At 41.9% G+C, this 21,489-nt stretch overlaps 1 protein-coding gene across 2 annotated transcripts in view; it reads left to right on the top strand.

Moving 5' to 3' along the window:
* FOXK2 (forkhead box K2) overlaps positions 1–19,169 on the top strand; it is a 43,930-nt gene extending 24,761 nt beyond the window's left edge. For both annotated transcript variants that reach the window (XM_079323507.1, XM_079323508.1), the window contains exons 2-9: positions 6,409–6,603; positions 9,243–9,390; positions 9,840–9,986; positions 12,691–12,884; positions 13,674–13,849; positions 14,709–15,005; positions 15,379–15,588; positions 18,938–19,169. In XM_079323507.1, coding sequence (XP_079179633.1) covers positions 6,409–6,603; positions 9,243–9,390; positions 9,840–9,986; positions 12,691–12,884; positions 13,674–13,849; positions 14,709–15,005; positions 15,379–15,588; positions 18,938–19,134 — 1,564 coding nt within the window. In that variant the 3' untranslated portion in view covers positions 19,135–19,169. The remainder of the gene's footprint in view (positions 1–6,408; positions 6,604–9,242; positions 9,391–9,839; positions 9,987–12,690; positions 12,885–13,673; positions 13,850–14,708; positions 15,006–15,378; positions 15,589–18,937) is intronic.
* The last annotated feature ends 2,320 nt before the right edge of the window (positions 19,170–21,489 follow it).

Here is a 21,489-nt window from a genome sequence, read left to right as displayed (position 1 = left end):
GGTCAGCACTGCTCCTGTAAGGAATATCAACCACCAGCTTTACATTCTTCTTATGCACTTGCTAAAGCATGAGCAGGGAAATCTGTAACCGAGGTTTCCCATGGGGGAGCCAGTAATTTACAGCTAGATTGTATTTCCAGCCTTTGCTTACAATTTGTTACAAGTGTTTTATTGGCCAACTTGAATTAACATAAGACTACAGCAATATTTCATCACTTCTGATGCTGCACAGATCTTTGCTTTTGAATCTTAAGAGAACAGAAAATAGAGATAGATGGATCAGTGATTTTGCTCCTTCCATCCAGTTAGATGGCACACCTGAAAAAATACCCAAATGCCCAGTGCTCAGAATAAAAATTCTAATTGCTGGTTTAAAAATCTGCCAGTGTTTTGTTCCTTATGGCATTAGAGGTCGAGCGTGCCTCGAGCCCTCCCAGTCTCTGTGTGGAGGACATGCTGTGCAAAGATTGATCTTTGGGCCACAGAAATCAATTGCAAAGGATACAGGGAATTAAGGGGAACACGTGTGAGGTCGGGATTCAGTCCCCAGAGGAAAAAGCTGCCACTCTTTAAAGGGCAATTGCTTTTTGGGTAACCTCTAGAAGTGTCCTGACTAGTAATGGCCAAGCATAATTAAATGTAAATTTCTGGTAAATTAGCCACATCAGGACTTAGTTTCAAAGCAGGGAGGAGGAGGAAGAATCCATCCCACCACAAGGGATGTGGACATGGCCCTGTAGGAAGTGATGCTGAGCTCTGGCTGGGGTGGTTTCTCACAGACTCTGGTCAGCTGCAAGCACGAGGACATCAAAAATGTCCTTTCCAAAAAATCTACTAGAGGAGCTGGGCTTTGTGTTACATCAATATAAATAAAATTTTTTCATCACCAGTCCTCCATCAATAGAGAAAACCAGATACTCCTATTGCCTGCAATGGAGACATGTTTACAAATGCCATGTTAAAGCTAAAATCTCTGACAGGAGCACAAGGTGACATTTCATGTAGGTGAACAAGCACCTACATGCACAAATTACTCATTGAGGAAGTTATCCCTGTTTAGGATTATAAGGAAATAATTACAATCTGACTAGTTTTATACTGGATCACTCTTTTTCAATGTATCCATGATAACTCTTATTGATGGCAAAGTGTTACAACAGCACTTTTTTTAGTGTAATCCTAGAAAAGACTTTGTAAAACAAATATCTGAACAGTTATTTCTGTTGAAAGAATCAAGACAATGCCTAGTGTAAAAATTGTGTGGTATTTTTGTAATAACCTTTATTAGCAATCATTTAGTGCTGGGAGTTTTCAGGTAGCTATTCAATATATGATTATTTGGATGGATTTATATATCACCTTTGTTCTTAGCTTAGAAGCCCAGACTTTAAACTGTTGGGTACTTTTAGATTAGCTTGAAATAAAAACAGCAGTTCAGTTCAATTTGTCTTCTTAATAAGTTTTGGATTTGTTGATTCTTTTAGCTCTAAAGGTGATGACTCTATTCCAGAAATGGACTGTGGTATTGACTTCCAGTTCAATTAAGCACAGCCCAAAGTCTTAAAAATAAATTCTGGACGTGAATAATTCAGTATGCCTGCTCTTGGTCTTGAGCAGTCAGAAACCTTTTGGTAGAAAATTCAGACACTGAAATATGTAATCATACTTCAACTTGCTGAGATTTTTTCATTTCCATGTATTTCTAGTTGTATTTGTTAAGACTCATCTTTTAAGTCTTGTTTATTTAAAAGCCAGTTAAAAACCGCAGCCACATATTGTTTAATCTATAATTAATATCCTATTAATCCATTGTGATGGAATCAATAATAAATGAAGCAGCCAATGGAGAAAAGATGAAATTGGGGTCCTTCCTGGGTGCTTTCAAACTGAAATTTCCCCATTAGCAGGAAGTCAATCAAATTGTAATTTCCAAGCACCACATTCCAGTGGGCCCTTGCTTGAATGGACTCAGTGCTGGAGAGAGGCTGAAGGACCTTGATTGAATTTATCTTTTTTCCTGGAGAAGCCCAAGGGTGGATGTTAGTGCAGCCCTCCCTGCCTGAGCAGGGGAGCCTGGGGCCAGGCTGTGCAGCAGGCTCACTCACAGTTGGGGCATAAGCAGCTGTAGAATTTAAAGGATTTGTATCTGTACAAATGAGAAAACTGTTCATTGCTTGAGAGTGTAATTGGAGGAAATGAGTTGTCCAACTCTATGTTTGGGAGGCTTCAGAATTTGGGGAGACAAGCCCTGAACAACCTGATCTAAGTTGAAGTTACCCTGCTTTGAGCAGGAGATTGGGCTGGACACTTGCAGAGATCCCTTCCAAACTCTATTTCTCTCCAGGTGTGTCTGAAAGATGTAAAAACTTAATTTTTGCTTGTCTTTGGAAATACAAGTATTTCAAAAGTGGCCCTTGGACTGTGCACTGCAGTGATTGTCAGTGTGCACATCTTCTACCAGAAGTATAAATAAATGAATTGGCTGGGAGAGTCATTTTTACTGGAGCAAGGGGAAAGTTTGGGAAGAAGATCACAAATAGGTAGGTAAGAAGAATTAGAAAATGGGTTGGTTTCAAATCTCCCTTCCATGGAAAGGAGACCACAGGTAGAAGTATGGTGATTTGCATATTTTTTTTGTTATTTCACTCATCAGAATAGCAGAAGAAAGTACAAATAGTATCATTATCATCTCAGGCTATGTACAGTCAGAGAAAAGTGAAGTGGAAAAGCTGTGTTTGCTGGTGCAGATGTTGATAATGACCTTTGCTTCTCTTTGGGGAGAGTTGAGCTGCCTGTGTTCACCTTGAAAGTATTTGAAGTCAAAAATCGACACAAGCAATCTCCCAGCTGCTGACTGGGTTCTTTTTTGAGTCTTGGCTTTTTAATGTGAAAAGTTGAAGCTGTCCTTGGCTCTCAGTAAATCAACAAGAGTTCAAAACCAGGCATCTTGTTATTCTTTTAGATCTGCTTAAATCTCAGGGACTCTTTAAGTTAACAGAGGTTCAGTATCACAGTCAGTGTGAGGGAATTGAGCTGTGCAGTTGTAACTACTGACTGCAGGGGTTATCACTGCTGAACCCTTATCATCTATTTGAATGTAAAATCTGGAGGTGCTGATAAAAGAACCTGCTGATCAAAGTGGCATGGCAGCTTCTGTCTGATTTTGGTCCTGGTTCTTAGAAGGCAATTAAACTGGAATAATTCAAAGGATACTGAGGCACTGGGTGTCACAGCAGGGTTTATGCACAGGGAAGAAATTGAGTTCTTCTGCTGTGTTTTGGTTTCCCAGATAAAGACTGGATGAAATCCTTCCTTCCCAGTCAGATGGATTTTCACACAGGCAGAACTACAAGTGTATCATCAGCTTTTCCCTGCAGTATGGACAGAACTGCCGTGGGGAAGTGAGAAAATATTGGAAACACAGATGTAACAAAACTAGACTTTTTACATTTTTACCCTGAGACAGTTCTCTGGCACCCTGCAAAGTTCCTAAACTCTGCAGAGGTCCTGCCTGGATCAGCACCTCTGTTTGCCTGGGAGCTGCAGATATAGAGGAGTTGTCTATGGAACAGTTTAAAATGCTGATGCTTGTTATCTGTTTCCCAGTTGTCAACTCACAATGAGCTCTTTTTTTAATTTAAAGAGGAATAATTGAGGTAATGAGTTGTATTTTAGTTGTGACACCTTCTCTGTGGCTCCCTGGGCCATGCAGTGGCTCTGTTGTGATGCTCACCTGGACTTGTCCTCAATAAATATACAAAATAGTGTACAAAACTGCTTTATTTATTTGGGATTTTTATGTGAGTAGGTTGTCTAGATGAGTTTCTCCTCCAGCAGCCATCCTGTGGTAGTGTATTATGAAACTGTTGTAAGCTTTTGAACAGTGAGTGAAACCCAGTTCAGCTTGTTGAGGACTAAATGTTTGATGAGGTCTCTCCCTGTGGGTATTTCTGTGGTTTTTGTTTAGTTCATTGTATAACTAAAGAATATGCCAAAACCAGCTTGATTCTGATCAAATTAGAACATGTTCTGTACTTTGATTTTGGATGTAAATATAACATATTTGCATAACTGCAATTTATTCAGGAATTCAGTTGGTTAGTATACACCCTTTATTCTGCTTTTTGGCTGAATTCCAGCTATAAAAATATCCTTCCATTAAAAAAACCTGTTTGCAAATATGAATCAATTGACAGATGTGGTCTTTTGATAATATTCAGGAGTTTATTGCTCTAACCAATTTGTAAGGATGTTATATCTTCCTTACTTTCACCAGCCTTTCAGCTTGCCTTGTTTGCCAGAGGTGCCCACAGGGGGAATATCAAAGGGTCTGCTGAGCATTCCTTTTCTGCCTCTCCATGTTCCTGCTGCTGGTGTCTGAAGTTGTGGGATCCACCTTCCCCATCTGCCCATCCTCACCCTGCTGTGGCACAGGGGGACTCTGGTTCTCAGTGCTGTGCAATAAGGACTCTAACCTGGAAATTAGCATCTAAAGCCATGTCCAAATCTTCCTATGTTTTTCTTGAGTTGAAATAAGTTTTATCTGTAAAGCATTTAAGGTAAATTTGCAGGTATGGAATAGCCTCATTAAATGCATAGGAAAGGTGACTAAAATTTAAATCTGTGTCAAACAGATGTTGTTCACATTCTCACAATTTTTTACTTCATCTTTGGCTGTCTTTGCATACACTTGAGTGTTGTTTTTATTGCTGCTTAAAAGAAATACTTGGAAAAATATCTTTATTAGCAAAACAACCAAGACTCCTTTCCATTGGTACAAGCACAAAATGCTTTCTACTGGAAAAAGCGAGGAAATGAGTTGTTACTGAATATATTTTAAAAAATCCAACCCAGAAATTGGTCCATTTTACCTCCTTGCTGAAATGCATGTGCAGTTTTTTGGCATAGATTCTGTTCCTAATTTAGTACATTGAGCATGTTTCAGAAATAGGTCGTCTGTTAAATGCGGACACGGTCCGTACTCAGAAGTAAGGCAGAGAGAAAAAGGAAGGTCACTGTCAATTCTTCCTCTTTTTCCTGATCCTTGAATGTGGATTGTAGGGAAAAAGAGCCACTGTGGTGCATGTGGCAAGGGACTAGTGCAAATCAAATGCTGCCTTTGTTCTATAAACATCCTTAGATTCATTTTAAGATGTGAAAGCCAAAACACATGAGAGTTCATTTCTAAGGCTACTCCACAGCTGAGTGTTCCTGCCAATTCTTACATCACTTTTATGTTTAATATATTTTTCCAGAGAAATGATCACTTTTATTTACAGTCTGTATTTTGCATTCATAGCTCATTTCTTCCCCCTTGTTCCAGCATGTGCTTGTTTCCTTTCTGTATAAAACTTGATCTGCCTAGAAGCACTTAAAAGCAAAACAAACCCAAACCCCAGTGTTTCATGAGGTTTGTTTCTGGGTTGGAAAGTCCTTTTTATCATGTGGGAGGTGTGTAAATGTCACTGTGGGCTTAGTGCTCAGTGTAGTCTAACAACTTAAGGACAAGGAGGTAGTAAAGTTATTCAAACTGTATTTTTATAGATGCTTTCGTTGAGACAAAATTAAGTTTCTTATTTGTTCAAAATTGAGCAAATTTATTTACTGAGAAGTTAGAAACAAGCGTGTCCTGTTTAACTGGGTTCAAATCTAAATGCTGTGCACAGGGATGTAGAAAGGGGATTATCCTAAGGTACATTCATTGTATTTTATTTTTCAAATTTTTCAATAGTTGCACATTGTTAATTTATTGTTTGTCATTAAATTTAGGCATGTAATCCTTGGTAATACATGAAAATAGGCAGTTTACTGAAATTGGGTCTTAAATTTAGCTCTGAAAAAAAGGTATTTGAATGTAGTACTAAAGCAGTGTACTCTGTAAATGAGCAGAATTGGAATTGATATATGTTTAATTTAATAGGTGTTTCAAGAGAAAAGAACCCAAATCTCTTAGACCAGTCTGTGAAACTGGTTAGACCTCAGTTTGGCCAATGTTCATGCTTCTGATTAATTCTGCTATTGTGGACCAACTTGTTCATTTGCTGAAACCATTCCTTGGCATCATAAAATAATGAGTTGTTATTTTTACTATAGCTTTGCTTTGGGGTTACTGCAAAATCAGGATGAACCTCAAGAAATTTAGAGACAATGCACTAACTGCCCTTGTTAGAAAGAATTGCATTTGCTTGTATTGCTTTACAAATGTCAGTTGCTTACCTGGAGATCTTTTTCTGGTCACCCTGATCTGTAAAATGAAGATGGTAGTGGGTAATTACACAAATACTGTAGCTTATAAATTCTAAATGAGCTTAGGTGATAATGTACAAGTTACTCAGAAATCCTTACATTCTGTAAACAAGTGGCTCATATATTTGGTTTTTTTGTTTATTTTTTTTTTTTATTTTTCAGCTGTACTTTCAGGTTTCCCAGCACAAACATCAAGATAACATTCACAGCTCTGTCCAATGAAAAGAGAGAAAAACAGGAGGCCCCGGAGTCCCCAGTGAAGCCTGTGCAACCCCAGATCTCTCCCTTAACAATAAACATTCCAGACAACATGGCTCACCTGATCAGCCCTCTCCCTTCTCCCACAGGAACTATCAGGTATTTAAACCCTGCAGGTGGGAGCAGGGCCACGCTCAGCACAACTTTCTCATTCAGTATTTTGATTTTGAGGTCAAAATCCAGCTGAAGCTCAGCCTTACCTTCTGAGAACCCTCCTTTCTGCTGATATGGTTGCATGAGCAATCTGTGGTACTCTGGTTTAACATGTTCAGTGTCTGCTCTGGCATTTTTCTTGCATTCCAACAATTTATGTTGCTTTTTGCCCTTTCATGCTTATTGCAGCTCTTCAAATGAGACAATTTGAAATGACACCATTTTAAAACATCCTGATTTGCTGCTGTCCTACTGAAGTTCATCATCAGGAAAAATGGTGGTTTGGGTTATTATTGGTGTGGAAAGTGGCCTGATCTCTTACTCCTGAAGATTTGTTGTTGGTTAGTCACTGCTGGAAGGGAGCAGACCTTTTACTTAAAGCACAGGCTGAGGTGCAGAGCTTGGTGTCAGGGTGATCCAGGATTTTTCTTGCCCTGCTGCTCCTTTGGTAATTGCAGCCCTTGTCCCACCTGTTCCTTGGGACCCAACTCAGTTAAACACAAGTAACCCATCCTCACAAATGGGTGAAATTACTTCAGATGGAATTTTTCAAAGTCTTGGAAAGACCAGAAGCAAAACTTCCATGTCAAGGCACTGAAAGTTGTTTCAGTCATGTAGGTGGTTTTGAAAGATTTTTTGTCCCCTCTCACTTCCTATGTCTTCACTTGAGTGAAGAACTGTCCATGCCTGCTTTTTAAACAGGTACAAGTTGTTAATGAGATTTGAATGGAAGGATAATTGACTTCTTGCATGCTTGCCAAGCTCTTGGTCTCTGTCAGGGAGTGTTTAATGACACCTGCCTAAATGATGGAAGCAGAGAGAAAAGATATCTAGACTTGTCTGTGCAACAGGTTTGCTTTCTTATAAGAATTCAGGGAAAACACATCTTGCCAATGACAGAGCAGCTCACAAATATTTCACATAATGTCCCATCTATCACCACTATCTTTGCCTCACTATGAATTTTGTAATTCTCTTCAGGGCTTTTCATGCACCTGTTGAGTAGTTTATTACAGGAAAAAAAAAAGATGACAGTTTTGATCTATTTTGAGAGCAAAGCCTGACAGTTTCTCTGCAAATCATCCTGTTTTGTGGAAGACTTGTAAACTTGCTTTGATTATACCATATGTGTCTCTTTGTCAATATATGCTGAAGTGAGCAGAGCAGAGGGATCTTGTCAGCTGATATGTGAAAACACAGAGCAAGAGTGACCTATATATAAAAAAATAAATTAGCTACACATTTTGGCTCTAACCAAGGATTCTTCTGTACAACACTTAAAAATTGCCATCTCTCTCTTGTAGTATATCACTAGTAACAAATCATGCGTGGATTTCTTGGGAAGTGAAGCTTTCAGTATTAGTATATATTGCTCAATTATAGTGTTTGCCTCCTTCTGTACATGAAAAAGGTGGTGGCAAAAAACTTGAGGGGCCAGGCAGACAAACAAACCTTGACAGATGAAAATTGTTAAAGCTTTAGTGTATAGATCTAAATAACGTTGTCTAGATTTATTTGTTGTTGATGTTTTGAACCACAGATTGAAAGATTAAAGATTATCTTTGGAGATAAGGCTGGTTCTGGGGGCACAGCATGTGCAGCTATTGAGATTTCTAGTTTTTTGGAATTTCTGAGGGCTGCCTTGAAATCAGCTGCAGTATGAATTGCAGAGAGCGTGTCCTTGCAAGAGAGCTGCCAAAATTATTTTGGGGAAGGGGATGAACCTCACCTGCTGATTTTCTCTTTCCTCTTGGCTAAAAGGAAATCATAGAAGAAAATTGGCATTGGGCAGCTGCAGTTCCCATGGACTCTGCAAGGCAGGGGACTGCTGGTAGAGAGATGTTCCAGTGGAATTATATAGAGCTGTACTTGTTTTTCTGTGATGGATGCAAAATGTGAATGTCAGGAGATACTCTTTTAGTGTTTGGCATCATCTCTTGCTTTCTAATAATGTATCTGCTCTGTTGGCCTAATACTGCATTAAATCAGCTGAGTCACTGCTGATGCATCCCATTTGTAGATAAGTTCATGATTTTTATACACATACCTTTGTGCAAGTATGTGCACACACCTGTAGACACTTAAAATAATACTGGCTTTGACTTAAATGAGAATCAAACCTTTCTTTACCTCACTGCTTGCTATATTTTCTCAAATGTGCAGAAACACTGCACAGGAGAGATGATTTTTTGGGGGGCAGACTGAACACAAGCATATGGCAGAAATTCCATGTGAGATGTGTGTCTTGTTTCCAATGAGTGTCTGCAAATTTGTGATTGCTGATGCAGCTAAGGTGGACTTAAGGTGGCAAATCTTACACAAATAACTACAGCCTGATCAATCAGCTGATTCTTGTTGTCTTGAGCAGGAAAGCCTGACCAAGGTTTCTTCCTGCAGTGGTTCTGACTCCATGGCTGGGTTAGCAAGGCGTGCAAGGTGGTTTGGAATGGAAGCCCTGACAGCCCTTTAGCTGCAGCCTCACAGCTCTGGTAGTGGCTTTGCTGCAGTAAGAGCTTTTTGATGAGACATAATGTGGTGATATACTGTATAACAAAATAGTAGGATCTTCTTTTTATGCTCTACAGTGCTGCAAATTCCTGCCCATCGAGCCCCCGCGGCGCAGGCTCTTCAGGGTACAAAATGAGTCGTGGAATAGCATCTGACCTACATTTGATGGCTGACAATTCACAGTCAGAAAACGACAAGGAAGCTTCAGGGGGAGACAGCCCAAAGGTAAACACAGCTTGAAACCAATCCCAGAAATTACACCTGAGCTGAATGGAAGATTTGGGATGTTTTGTTTGCTGGGGTGTATGCACTGATAATTTAATATGCTTTAAAAACAATGGGTGGGGTTTTGTGATCAGATGTGAGATTGATTGATTGATTGATGGATTGCTTAATCCCTGTCCCCTTTAGGAGAGGGTCTCTTTGCATTCTCAGTTATAGATCTGTTTGGAGGCTATTTAAAATGCTTGCTTTTGTAGATTCTGCAAAATTTATGTTAGCCTAAAATTGCTAATCAGAAAAACAAAGCTTTGGTAGTTTCCTTTCTGCCTTAAGATTTTGGTCATCCAAAAGTGCCCCAGGTCAAGTTAATGATGTTTTATGACTTTTGATCTAGTAAGCAGTGTGTATCTGTTCAAAGTTTGTTGATGCAGACTTTTCTTGTTTTTGTCCAGGATGACTCTAAGCCACCCTACTCCTATGCACAGTTAATAGTCCAAGCAATTACAATGGCCCCGGATAAGCAGCTTACACTAAATGGAATTTATACGCACATAACTAAAAATTATCCCTACTACAGGACAGCAGACAAGGGCTGGCAGGTAATTTTGATTTCTGCAATTTTGATTTCTTTTTATACATGTGAGCAATACTGGCATGAGCAGGCAGTTGGTAAGCCTCATAACCCTTCAGAAATAGAATTTGTCAAATGAGTGTGTTGTCTTTCTTCTGATTGTATGTTTTCCAACAAAGTGGGCAATTTACATTAGTCTGTATTTGAAATACTGCTTTGTTGATGGAATGGTGTTCTCTAAACCTCTAGTAGGGATGCAGACAGACTTTGGGGAAAGCTAAGTGCATTTGGCACTGGATTTGAATCCTGTATGCTATCTAGGAATGGTGTTATGCTCTGTAACTTACAGTTGTGTAAACATCCGTGTTGCTATCCTGAGATAAAATTGAGATATTAAATGCTCCAAGTTCAGTTCTGTTTGAAAACAATGATCTTGCCCATGCAGCAGGTGAAGGAACAAGTGTGTTATCTGTCATTATCTCACCCTGGTTCATGCACTGTTTGATTTGTGAACTTGCCCATTCCTGCACTGAGTTGGACTAAACCTTTCAACTCTGCAGAATTAATTTCTGCTTTCTTTTCATTTTCACAAGACTACCTCAGCTTTTGCCAGGATGACTAACTGAGTACAAATCAGTCTGGCAGAGCCTTCCCAGGCACACTGAAGGTTCTGGTGCTGCTTTGGGTGTCTCAAGAGGCTAAGGAGCAGATTTTGCAGGGCCTGGAATACCTGGAGCACACAGTCCATCATGGGCTGTGAGGTGAAACTTAGAGAGATTGGGTGAGGGGGAAAGTGAGGAAGTGCTAACTTTGGCTGCACAATGCAAGACTGAAGGATACAAGGCTTCCCTGTGGAGGAAGAGATTTTTAATATTAATCACATACTTATTTGTCTTATGCCTAAATGAAAGCTGGATCACTCCCCCAAGGTTAGAGGGGAACGTTGCTGTTCCTGGCTGTTTGCTAAGGGTTTGGTTAGTCAAGGACTTGGCTGTTGTGGGAAGTCTCTTTTGTTTCCCTTTCCCACATAACATGCAGTATCCTGGCTGCAGTCATGTTGTTTTAGCAACAAGACTCTGTTTATAAAATGTTGATGTGTGTTTTGCTTCCTATTTTGCAGTACCTTGAGTATCTGTGTAGATGATGTTGCTTTGTGAGCATCATGAGCCCAACACACACACACACAGAGTTGTGCTGAGGTAAAGAGCTCTGCCATAGAACAGGGTGTGGATTTGGGGGTGTAATGCTTCCTAAAGCCAAGGTGATAGGCACAGCAGACAGTGTGTTCTGGAGTCATTAATCAGCAGCTATTCATAGAAACGATTGGAAAAGCTGAAAATCAGATGCTGTTCAGTCACAGCTCTGCCAGCTTCTACACATTAAGAGTTGGATTGCAGCTTGGGTGACTTAGGATAGATGCTTCAAATCATATTTGAGGCTATTTATGAACATATTATTCAAAACATAGAGTACAAACACATGTAGAGTGTCTCAGTCCCATACTTTTAAGAAACAGAGGTATTTATATCCTTTAGCATACAATGGTCTCATTTTGATCAGCATTTGAAGTCTCCTCTCTGTGAACTTATTTTAGCAGGTACTTTTGGATCTACTCCTTTATTCTAGCATATGGAGAAATAAATACAATTTATAAATATGTTCTTGGCATCTTTCTAGTAACGTTTCCATTTTTGGCAGGGAAAAAGCCATCTCTGGTTTCATCAGTTTGCATTCAAGAAATCATATGTGGTTATCACTGCTTTAAGTTTTCCAAACTTACCATCAGGGTCATGAACTCAGATATTTAAGCAAGTCTTACATTTGCTTTGCAAATTTTTGAGAGCTTTTGGTAACATAAAGCTTTTTTCCCATTTACCTCTGTTCCCCCCCAAGTGTTTCAGGGTGAATCGTTAGCATCAGTCTCTTCTTGTTCAGTGATAATATTGAGAGAGATTTTGGGGTTTATCTATGTCAAAAAAATGAAAAAAAAATAAAAAGGAATTCTGTGTGCAAAGCCAAGCACAGATAGAGCCACTTGAGAGTGTCAGCAGTTCTGTGCACTGCTCAGGAGTGGGGGGATGTTGCAGTAAATTGAGGCTGTGGGAACGTGCAGAGGGACTGTGGTAACAAAGATCTGGAGGAGCTGGTTCAGGACCTGCTGCCACTTGGTGTTTCAATTGACACAATACATTTTTGGCTCTGTTACTGAGACAAGCTGGACTGTGGCTGAATTCACAACAATCCAGATGCCCTTGGAACTTGTGTGATTTAGCCTTTTCTTTCTGAGCTGTGGAACAGTAACAGTATTACCACATAGGATCAGAATCAGTATATGAAGTGTTCTGCTGGCCCTGCTGGAAGGAGCTGGGACACCTGGGGAAGGGTGGTGTACAAGCACTGATCATTTTTATTTTTGTTTTTAACACTGCATTCTGCACAAGTATTTGTAGTTTGCATTGGTTTCAATCACCGTGTTTCTCATGAGAGAATGAAATAAATGGGATTCCTGTTGTTTCCAATTAGCATACTGGGTTTTTAATATTTGGGAAAGATTTGACAAATGCAAGAATCCTTTCAGATTTCCAGCACTGCTTGGTAGTGCTCTGAGTTCTGTTAAATTAAGGAGTTAAAGAGCTGCACCCCGAGTCTCCTATAGTACAAACTGCTGCAGTAGGCCACATTCTGACTTGGAAAAGTTATATGAATTCTACATATTTTTTTATGTTCCATAGAATTCAATACGTCACAATCTCTCTCTGAATCGTTATTTCATCAAAGTACCACGTTCCCAGGAAGAACCAGGCAAAGGCTCATTCTGGAGGATAGACCCTGCCTCTGAAAGCAAATTAATAGAGCAGGCTTTTAGGAAAAGGCGGCCTAGGGGAGTACCTTGCTTTAGAACCCCTCTGGGACCACTCTCTTCTAGGTAAGGAAAACCAGATGAACAAAAAGACTATGGCTGTTGTTTAATCTTCAGGCTGCTACAGACTTGATAGCTTTGGATACAGTCACAAGTTTAGTAATTTAATTTCATCCAGACTCAGTGTTTGAATTCTGTGTGTTTCGTTAGGAGGCTGCCCCATACACCAGGCTTGTGTTTATTGCTTGTTTTTAGTGTTAAAGAACTCGGTTTGCATAACTAGCTATCAGATTGTTAATGTATGCAAGCCTTGCTGTACCTTTGATGGGTTTTGCAGAATTATAATTTTAATTTCTAACTGCCATCTACTGGATTTTAAAACTGTTTACAAAGAAAATTCTCAGATATCAGCTACCATTTTATTGACCTTAGAGATGACATTTGTGTATTCAGTTTGATAATGTTCAAGCAGAATTTGTGATGGGGAAATACCTGGGTTTAAATTATTCCCTCTCTAAAGTTATGGCCTTTCTGCTGGTGCAGATCTTTTTCTACTTGCCCTGTAGCCTCAGATTTGCTCGTTGTTCTTCTCCACCAGAAGAAATGTTCATGTTTTGCAGATTTAGAGTCTCCCTATGAAGGCATCCAGCCACTTCTTCTCTGTTAACTGTACCTGGAGTTTGCTTTTAAATTCTGTCCCTGTTTAACAGAAGCTTTGTAAAAGATCCTGAGCTCTGGGTTGTAGCTGTGCCCTCCCCTGCTGCGGGCAGCGTTTCGCTCTCGGTAGAGGAAGGTCGTGGGCTTTCAGTTCAGAAGTTAAAACACATCAGCTGCTGCTTTCATTTCTAACTACAGAAGTGCCCCAGCCTCTCCTAACCACTCTGGAGTGTTGTCTGCACACTCCAGTGGCGTGCAGACCCCCGAGAGCCTGTCCAGGGAAGGATCTCCTGTCCCCATGGAGCCGGAGCCCAGCGCCATCCAGCCAAAACTCGCCGTCATCCAGGAAGCGCGATTCGCACAGAGCGCCCCAGGTGAGGAGCCTGGGCTGGCACCAGAACATTGCCAGGAAATGCACACCAAAAAGGAGTGGATGTTCCACCTGTCCACATTCACTGCAGATCTGTGAGAAGCTCAGGAGCAGCCAGGGAGGCTCTGTTTGAACACATGGGGCTGTTGTTAGCTGGGGCTGCTCCAGAACCTTGGGTCACGTTACTGAGGAGAGGCTGTGCCTCTGTCCCATGTAGGACTGGGCTGTCTTGAAACAGTTCTCTTGAAAAAAAAAGCCAAAATGTAAGGTTGTGTGTGTTGGAGAAATAAGGAAATGCCTTTCACACCTCTGTGGTCATGTCATCCTTCCAGATTGTGGGAGATAAAATCATTGAAAGGATAAAGGGAGATGAGAAATTTCGTATTTAAAACAAAAAGAAGATAAGGCATGATGGGATAAGGATGTGTTTGTTAAATTACCTTCTTTGATACACGTTTGCCATCCAGTTTCTAGGTGGTGATGTGGCACTGCAGAGCAGACATGGTCCTGAGCATTCCTCAGGATTCCCAGTGCAGCACACTGAGCATTCCCAGTGCAGGCATGCTGCACACAACACCTGCAGCACATTCTGTGGAAAGGGCTTTACTTAAATAAGTGCCAATCACAGCTTTGTCTGGGGTGCCCAAATGGTGTGTGGTTCTTGCTGAGCCAGTACCTTGAGCCTGGAGCTGGGAATAGCCACTTCTCCTAACCTTCATTGTCCATTAGTACCTTCTGGCTCATTCAGCCATTAGTGAAGAAGCTTGTTAATTCTCTGAGGTTTTAATGTGAAGTTTAAAAGAATAACTGATTAAAAGAAATAATGAAAATTGTCAGTCTGATTTTGATCTCTTTCTTGGTAGGATCACCTCTCTCTAGCCAGCCAGTTTTAATTACTGTACAAAGGCAGCTACCACAAGCTATCAAACCCGTCACTTACACTGTTGCAACTCCCGTGACCACCTCGACCTCCCAGCAGCCTGTAGTTCAGACAGTTCATGTTGTGCACCAGATCCCAGCTGTGTCAGTCACCAACGTGACTGGATTAGCACCAGCAAACACTTACACTGTCGCGGGACAGGCGGTCGTCACACAAGCTGCTATGGTCACCCAGCCCAAGGTGGAACCTCAAGAGAATGGAGACCACAAGGAAGTCAAAGGTGAGAACCTGTGGGGTTGTTTTGGCACCTCTTTATACAGAGGGATCAGTATTGGAAGTGTAGAACCACAGAACAGTTTGGTTTGGAAAGAGCCTAAAGGCCATCTCATTCCACCCCTTGCCATGGGCAGAGATGCCTTCCACTGTCCCAGCTTGCTCCAGGCCTCATTCAGGGAGGGGCAGGGATGGGGTATCAATACCTTACAGGGCAATGCTTGAAGTGTTTGGCTAAAACTGGAGATTCTGGATTGTAATTTCTCAGATATGTTGCAGCGAGTAATAAAACAACACACTTCCACTGAGGGCTGCTTGAGTGAAACCAAGTGATTCCCCAGCATTTTAATTTTAACCAGATTTTCTGTCCTGTTTCCCAGTGAAAGTGGAGCCTCTCCCTGCTATTAGCCATGCTGCAATAGGAGCTGCTGGTCGCATCATCCAGACATCGCAGCCCGCCCCCCTACAGACAGTCACCATCGTGCAACCGGCGCCGCTGGGGCAGCACCAGCTGCCCATCAAAGCTGTCACCCAGAACGGAACGCACATCGTGCCCTTGAGCGCCGCTGTGGCGGGACAGGGCACTGCAGGTACAGCTCACTGCTCCTCCTCTGCTCCCCTCTGCTCTCCTCTGCTCCCCTCTGCTCCCCTCTGCTCCCCTCTGCTCCCCTCTGCTCCCCTCTCCTCTGCTCCCCTCTCCTCTCCTCTCCTCTCCTCTCCTCTCCTCTCCTCTCCTCTCCTCTCCTCTCCTCTCCTCTCCTCTCCTCTCCTCTCCTCTCCTCTCCTCTCCTCTCCTCTCCTCTCCTCTCCTCTCCTCTCCTCTCCTCTCCTCTCCTCTCCTCTCCTCTCCTCTCCTCTCCTCTCCTCTCCTCTCCTCTCCTCTCCTCTCCTCTCCTCTCCTCTCCTCTCCTCTCCTCTCCTCTCCTATCCCTCTCTCTCTCCTCTCCTCTCCTCTCCTCTCCTTCCTCCCTCTCCTCTCCTCTCTCTCCTCTCCTCTCTCTTCCTCTCCTCTCCTCTCCTCTCCTCTCCTCTCCTCTCCTCTCCTCTCCTCTCCTCCTCTCTCCTCTCCTCTCCTCTCCTCTCCTCTCCTCTCCTCTCCTTCTACCATCTCCTCTCCTCTCCTCTCCTCTCCTCTCCTTCTCCTCTCCTCTCCTCTCCTCCTCTCCTCTCCTCTCCTCTCCTCTCCTCTCCCCTCCTCTCCCTTCTCCTCTCCTCTCCTCTCCTCTTTATTCTCTCTGTGGTTGTATGGGATGTACTTAGTGGTGACAACCTGTCCTCTCTCCTCATTAAACTGGGATAGAAACAAGTTTTAAAATAAATTCCTGTAAATCAGAGCTCTTAAAATGGTGCCTGTTCCCAGGTGGTTTCTTGGAAGCCACCAACAGGAAAACCAGAACTTGCTTGTGGGTTGGCTCTTTGAACTGTTACTTTTTATTCTGATTTTATTGAACCTGTAGTGAAAAGACCAAAGTTCTGTAAGGTTTTGAGGTGGTTTGTGTCTGAATCCATCATTGCCCTCTGGGCCTGGGGGGCAGCAGTGCTTTGTCATCACTGCACACGTTCCCTCTTGCTCCCAGCACGGGCAGGTTTGCTCTGCTGGCAGGTCCCCACAGCTTGTTCTAACAGTTTTGCTTTATGTATTATCTGATACTCAAGTGGATTTTTGTCATATGTTTACAGAAATACTTTTAGGGCTGTCTTATATCAATTTATTACCTGCATTTCTGCTCGGAAGTCTTTCTAATGGAGTGAATTATCTGCTTCATTTCCTTTTTACTCCTGTGCCATCACTGACATTTATAGGTCAGTGTTCTGGCTGCTGCCACTTCACTTCCAGCTTAAGAGTAGCAAAAGCATCAGAGTCAGACTTGAGGTGCACTTTCTGTGTCAGAAGGGATGTGTGAATAGAGCTGAGAGCCATGTGAAATATACTGAAAAGCTATTTTTAAAAGGGAGGAATAATTCTTATTCTCTTTTTCCTGGATTCTGAAAACTCAGCTGATTTCAACACGTTCCCTGACATGGCAGCCAGGGCTGCAGGGAGTGTGGCTGCATTCAGCACAGCTGTGATGTCTCTGTGTGCCACTGTTGGCTCTGTGTGGTGGGTGTGGAGTGAGGTGTGCTCCAGGTCCTGGTCTCTGGTTACAGGAACTCCTGAACCAGCAGGAAACCAGGTAATTCTCAGGCAAAGCATCTGAAGGGGAGCTGGGAAACATGGATTTGTTTGTGTTTGCCTGAGTGTCTGTGGAACACACGTGGCTGTGTGTTTGTAACACACACATTTGTGTGTTTGCTTTTGGTGAAAAGGTTTGTGCCATTTGAGAAGAAAGAAATGCAGAGCCAATCCTGTTCCTGTTCCATTTTCTGTGTGTGGTGCAGCAGGTGCTTTCAGCAGAACAGCTTGCAGCATTGCTTGGTCCCTGTGAGCCAGCTGAGAGCTCTGGGGTCCCTAAGAAACTCACATCTTTTATTGTACAATAAAATTTTCCAACTTGGTATTCTGTATCTCAGCTTTCAGTGTAGATTTCAAACATAATCCTTCTTTTGTGTCTTTCCTACTCCCACATAGCAGGCAGAGGGTCTCTGGGTACCCACCAACCCTGGAGTGAAAAATCACAGCAAGGTTTGGGTCAGGAGGGACAGGAAAGCTCATCTCATTCCATCCCCCTGCATGGCAGGGACACTTCCAGTGGAAGAATGCAACAGAATAGTGCAGTGATTGTCTTAATGTGTACTTGAAGGTGAGGGTTGAACTTCTTGGTTTTTATTTGAGCAACACAAAATGTGCAGGAAGGCAGATTTTATTCAGAAGTTCCATCTCCATGGCTCCTATTCAGAAATGGTAAAAGCAGTATCTTTTCTGATGGCAGCTGAATGACTGCTGAAATTCCAGAACAAATTCATTTACTGCTTGGTTCATGCAGAGGTGATACTCTCTAGGACAGCTTACTAATAACAAACTACAAGTTTAGCAAGTAATAATTTCTCATGGACTTGATGTTTCATCTGCACTAGCAGGGAATGCCATGGTAATGTCAGTGGAGTGGTGCTGAGGGAAGGGAGCAGGAAAAAAGCAGGTAACATGATAATGTCTAGATAAAGTTTCATGAAGTGCAATGAACAAGGAAATCTGTAATTAGCATTTGGCATTCTTTGCAAAGACATTTGAATAGTGAATTAAATCAGGGTCAGTGTTGAGGAAGGGGCTGCTCTTCATGGGCAGAGGGAGGAACCTCAGGGGTCTCAGGGTTTGTGCTCACCCATGAGTGGTGACTTGTGCTGCTTCATCCATGGAAGAAGATGAAAATCTTGTGTGGGATGTTTGCGCTGCACTTCTGCTGTGATTCACTTGTGCACTTGCATTTTGTCACCTGGGTCATTGCTGACCACTGGGACTTGTTCCAGCCCTGCCTTCTCCTTATCTTTGGGAAATATCTTGTTACCCACTGCAGGGGAGTTGCTGCTCCTGTCACACGCCTCTCCTGCCTCTGTGACTCCCAGAATTACCCTGCAGTAACCAACAGCCCCAGCTGGGTCTGGCATGGTGCTGCTCTCCTTCCAGGCCACATCACATCTGCAGGGATCAGAGAGCTACCAAAGGGGATTGTGAATCCACTTCTGTCACAAGTCATGGTGTGGATTTGCTAAATCTTCAGTCATTGAATCCTTCCCTGTCTGTGGCTTCTCAGTGGCTAAATGGAGCTGATTCCCTGCTCTCCCATCTGGGTGCACATCTGTGTGAGCATTGAGTGATTTGAGAAAATGTCCTTAATCTGCACATCAGATTTAGATTAAAGAATCACACAGAATCTCACCTGGGCCTGCCAGTACCCCACAGCACAATAAAGGAGTTGCTCCCTCAGTGATGGAGCAGGTTTGCTGCCTGTCTGTGGCTGGACAGGGATCAGGGTGCTGAGGTTTGTGTTCTGTGTTTTGCAGCTGCTGCGAGTCCTTTGCATATGTTGGCAACCCACGCGTCGGCATCGGCGTCGCTGCCTACCAAGCGCCAGAATGGCGACCAGCAGGAACAGCAGGAACTCAAACGCATCAAAACAGAGGATGGGGAGAGCATAGTCATAGCTGTGAACGTGGACACCCCACCCGTGGCAGTGAGTGACAAAGGCAGCCAGAACTAGAAACTTTAGGGGAGTTTTCTTTTTTTTTTTTTTTTTTTTTTTTTTTTTTAAAAAAAAAAAAAAAAAACAAACACAAAAAAAACCAACAAAAACAAACTCCGTGGTGCCAAAAGGAGACACTTAAATCTAACACCTAAAATGTTGGAACATGTTCTCACGCAGTGGGGAAAGGGGCCCTGTGAATCAGACTTCAACTTTCAGCACTGAAACAAAACCCAACACAGGTGGCCTTAAAACTTGGTAATTTAAAGTCAAACTGCAGAACCATGTTGTTGTAGAGGCTGTGCCCCCACCCCTCCTGCCCCACGGACTGTGTGTGCTGGGAGGGCTGCAGCTTTAACAGGATCTGTCAGATGATTCCCAGGACTGAGGATCTCAGTGTAACGGCAGCATGATAGCGCTTAGTGTGACTGGTTTCAAGCGATTGTGTATTCCTAAAGGGAACAGAGGCAGGAGCCATTCCGACACCGTGGCAGCTAAGCCTTTCCAAACCACCCACCCATGCAGTTGTTGATAGATATGCAGTATTTTGTTGTTCACACGTGGAATTAGAAATTTTTGAGGTGTATTTTCATTTCTTTGCAAAACAATGGGGTCTTTGACATTTCAAATCACTCCATTTCTACTCCGGAAACTTTGGAATCACACAACTACTTTTCATGTGAAATTTTGTTTGGTAAAAAACTGAATGTAGGGTTTTTTTAACCAACGGAATGATTTACTTTTGTCTGTCCTGTTCAAGTTCAGATAAAGCTACTTTATTACATCTGCAAATTTTCATATTTTAGCAGTTGCCTGATAAATTTAATCAAATTTTATTACCATGTGTAGTGATCAAACGCTTCTTTGGGCTTGCATGTAACTGATTAGAAACTCTGATGTAAATGAGCCGTTAACTGACGTAAAGAACTGCTATGGATTTGACCAGAGCTGCACTTACCTGTTTCTCTCTCTGCTACCTTTTGCTGTTTGTTACTTTGTGTTGACTTTGACTGTCCCTGGCATATTTTTCCAGTCTAAAGTAAAACAAGAGTCTCGCTTAATATTGTGTATGTTTAAGATAACAGACTGTTCTTCATTTAGAAAGATAAAATTCTCTATCACGAGTCCTTTTAAAAAGAGTAAAATTATCTTGTCAGAGGTATATTCGATATTTTTAAGCTTAAGCACCCTTCAGTAGAAATTAATCTGCCCCGTTTCTCTGTAACACTTTGATGTCAGACACTGACCTCGGGGTCTCCATGACCAGTAGCTGTTGTGGTTTTCTAACAGTGGCTACCAGATTATGGTAATAATTTTTTTTTTTTTTTTTTTTCTAAGTGTGTGTTCTGCAGTTGAACATTTTAAAATGTATCGGTAATTTCTCACTTTAATGTGGTAATAGATTCCACTTTACATTTCAAAATTCAATTGAAACAAGGCTGCTGTTCAGTCTTCAACTCACACAACGTCTTAGTTCTCCTGCAGCCAGGTGAGTGGGGGCCGGGCTTGGCTCCATCGGAATCTGGTTTTTGTCCTGTTCTGTAATAAAGATGCATTATTTATATTTCCTTTCCTGCTCTGAAAGGAAAAACTGTATTTTCACAATGGACTGAACAGTTTGGAGTGGTTATTTTAGGCAGCTTTTGGAAACTATTTACCTAAAGACCAAATATGAGAAATCTGTACAAGTTTTGTGTTCATCCACACAATGGAACTGTTACAATGTCTCTGCAGATAATACATTAAAAAACTATGAAAAAAAACTCTACACAAGCTGGATTTATAACAGGCATTTAAAAAAAAAAAAGAATAACCTGAAAAGAAGCATTTCTGTACAATTGCAACGTTTTCTTTAGAGGTTTTAAAAATAAAAAAAGTAAAGTTTTAACATACTTTTTTTAAGAAAAAAAAAATCCAGTACTAGTAATTTAATTTGGTGTTGAATGAATTGACTAGAATGTGGTTTATTTTCAGAAGTGAGAATCTGTTCACAACTAGGGCTAGGTGAATAATAGTGTATAAGATTTTTTTAAATAAAATTAAATTTTATTCAGCAAATTAACTTAAGTTGAAATTACTCAACAAGTGTGTTTGGAATATCGATGTATATTTGGGGTGAATGCAGCTTCTGTGTCAGCCCCAGGAAGCCAAGGTGCCCCCACAGCCAGGCTGTGTCCCAGGAGCCTGGGGCTGGACCCTGCCAGGGCTTTGCACAGTTTGGGGCACAGGAGGGGCCAGGAACCTGCGTGCCCTAGATGGATCATTATGGATCATTATTGCTGTAAGTAACTTTTAGCAATGTCACTTTCTGGAATCGCTGTCATGAATGGGGGTTTGGTGTCTGATCCCCTCTTCCTACATTGGTTAAAGTCT

This window comes from Erithacus rubecula, assembly GCF_903797595.1.
Source record: "Erithacus rubecula genome assembly, chromosome: 20".
Lineage (NCBI taxonomy): Eukaryota > Metazoa > Chordata > Aves > Passeriformes > Muscicapidae > Erithacus > Erithacus rubecula.
The sequence above is the reverse complement of the archived record's forward strand: the minus strand, read 5'-3'. Positions and strand labels throughout refer to the sequence as shown.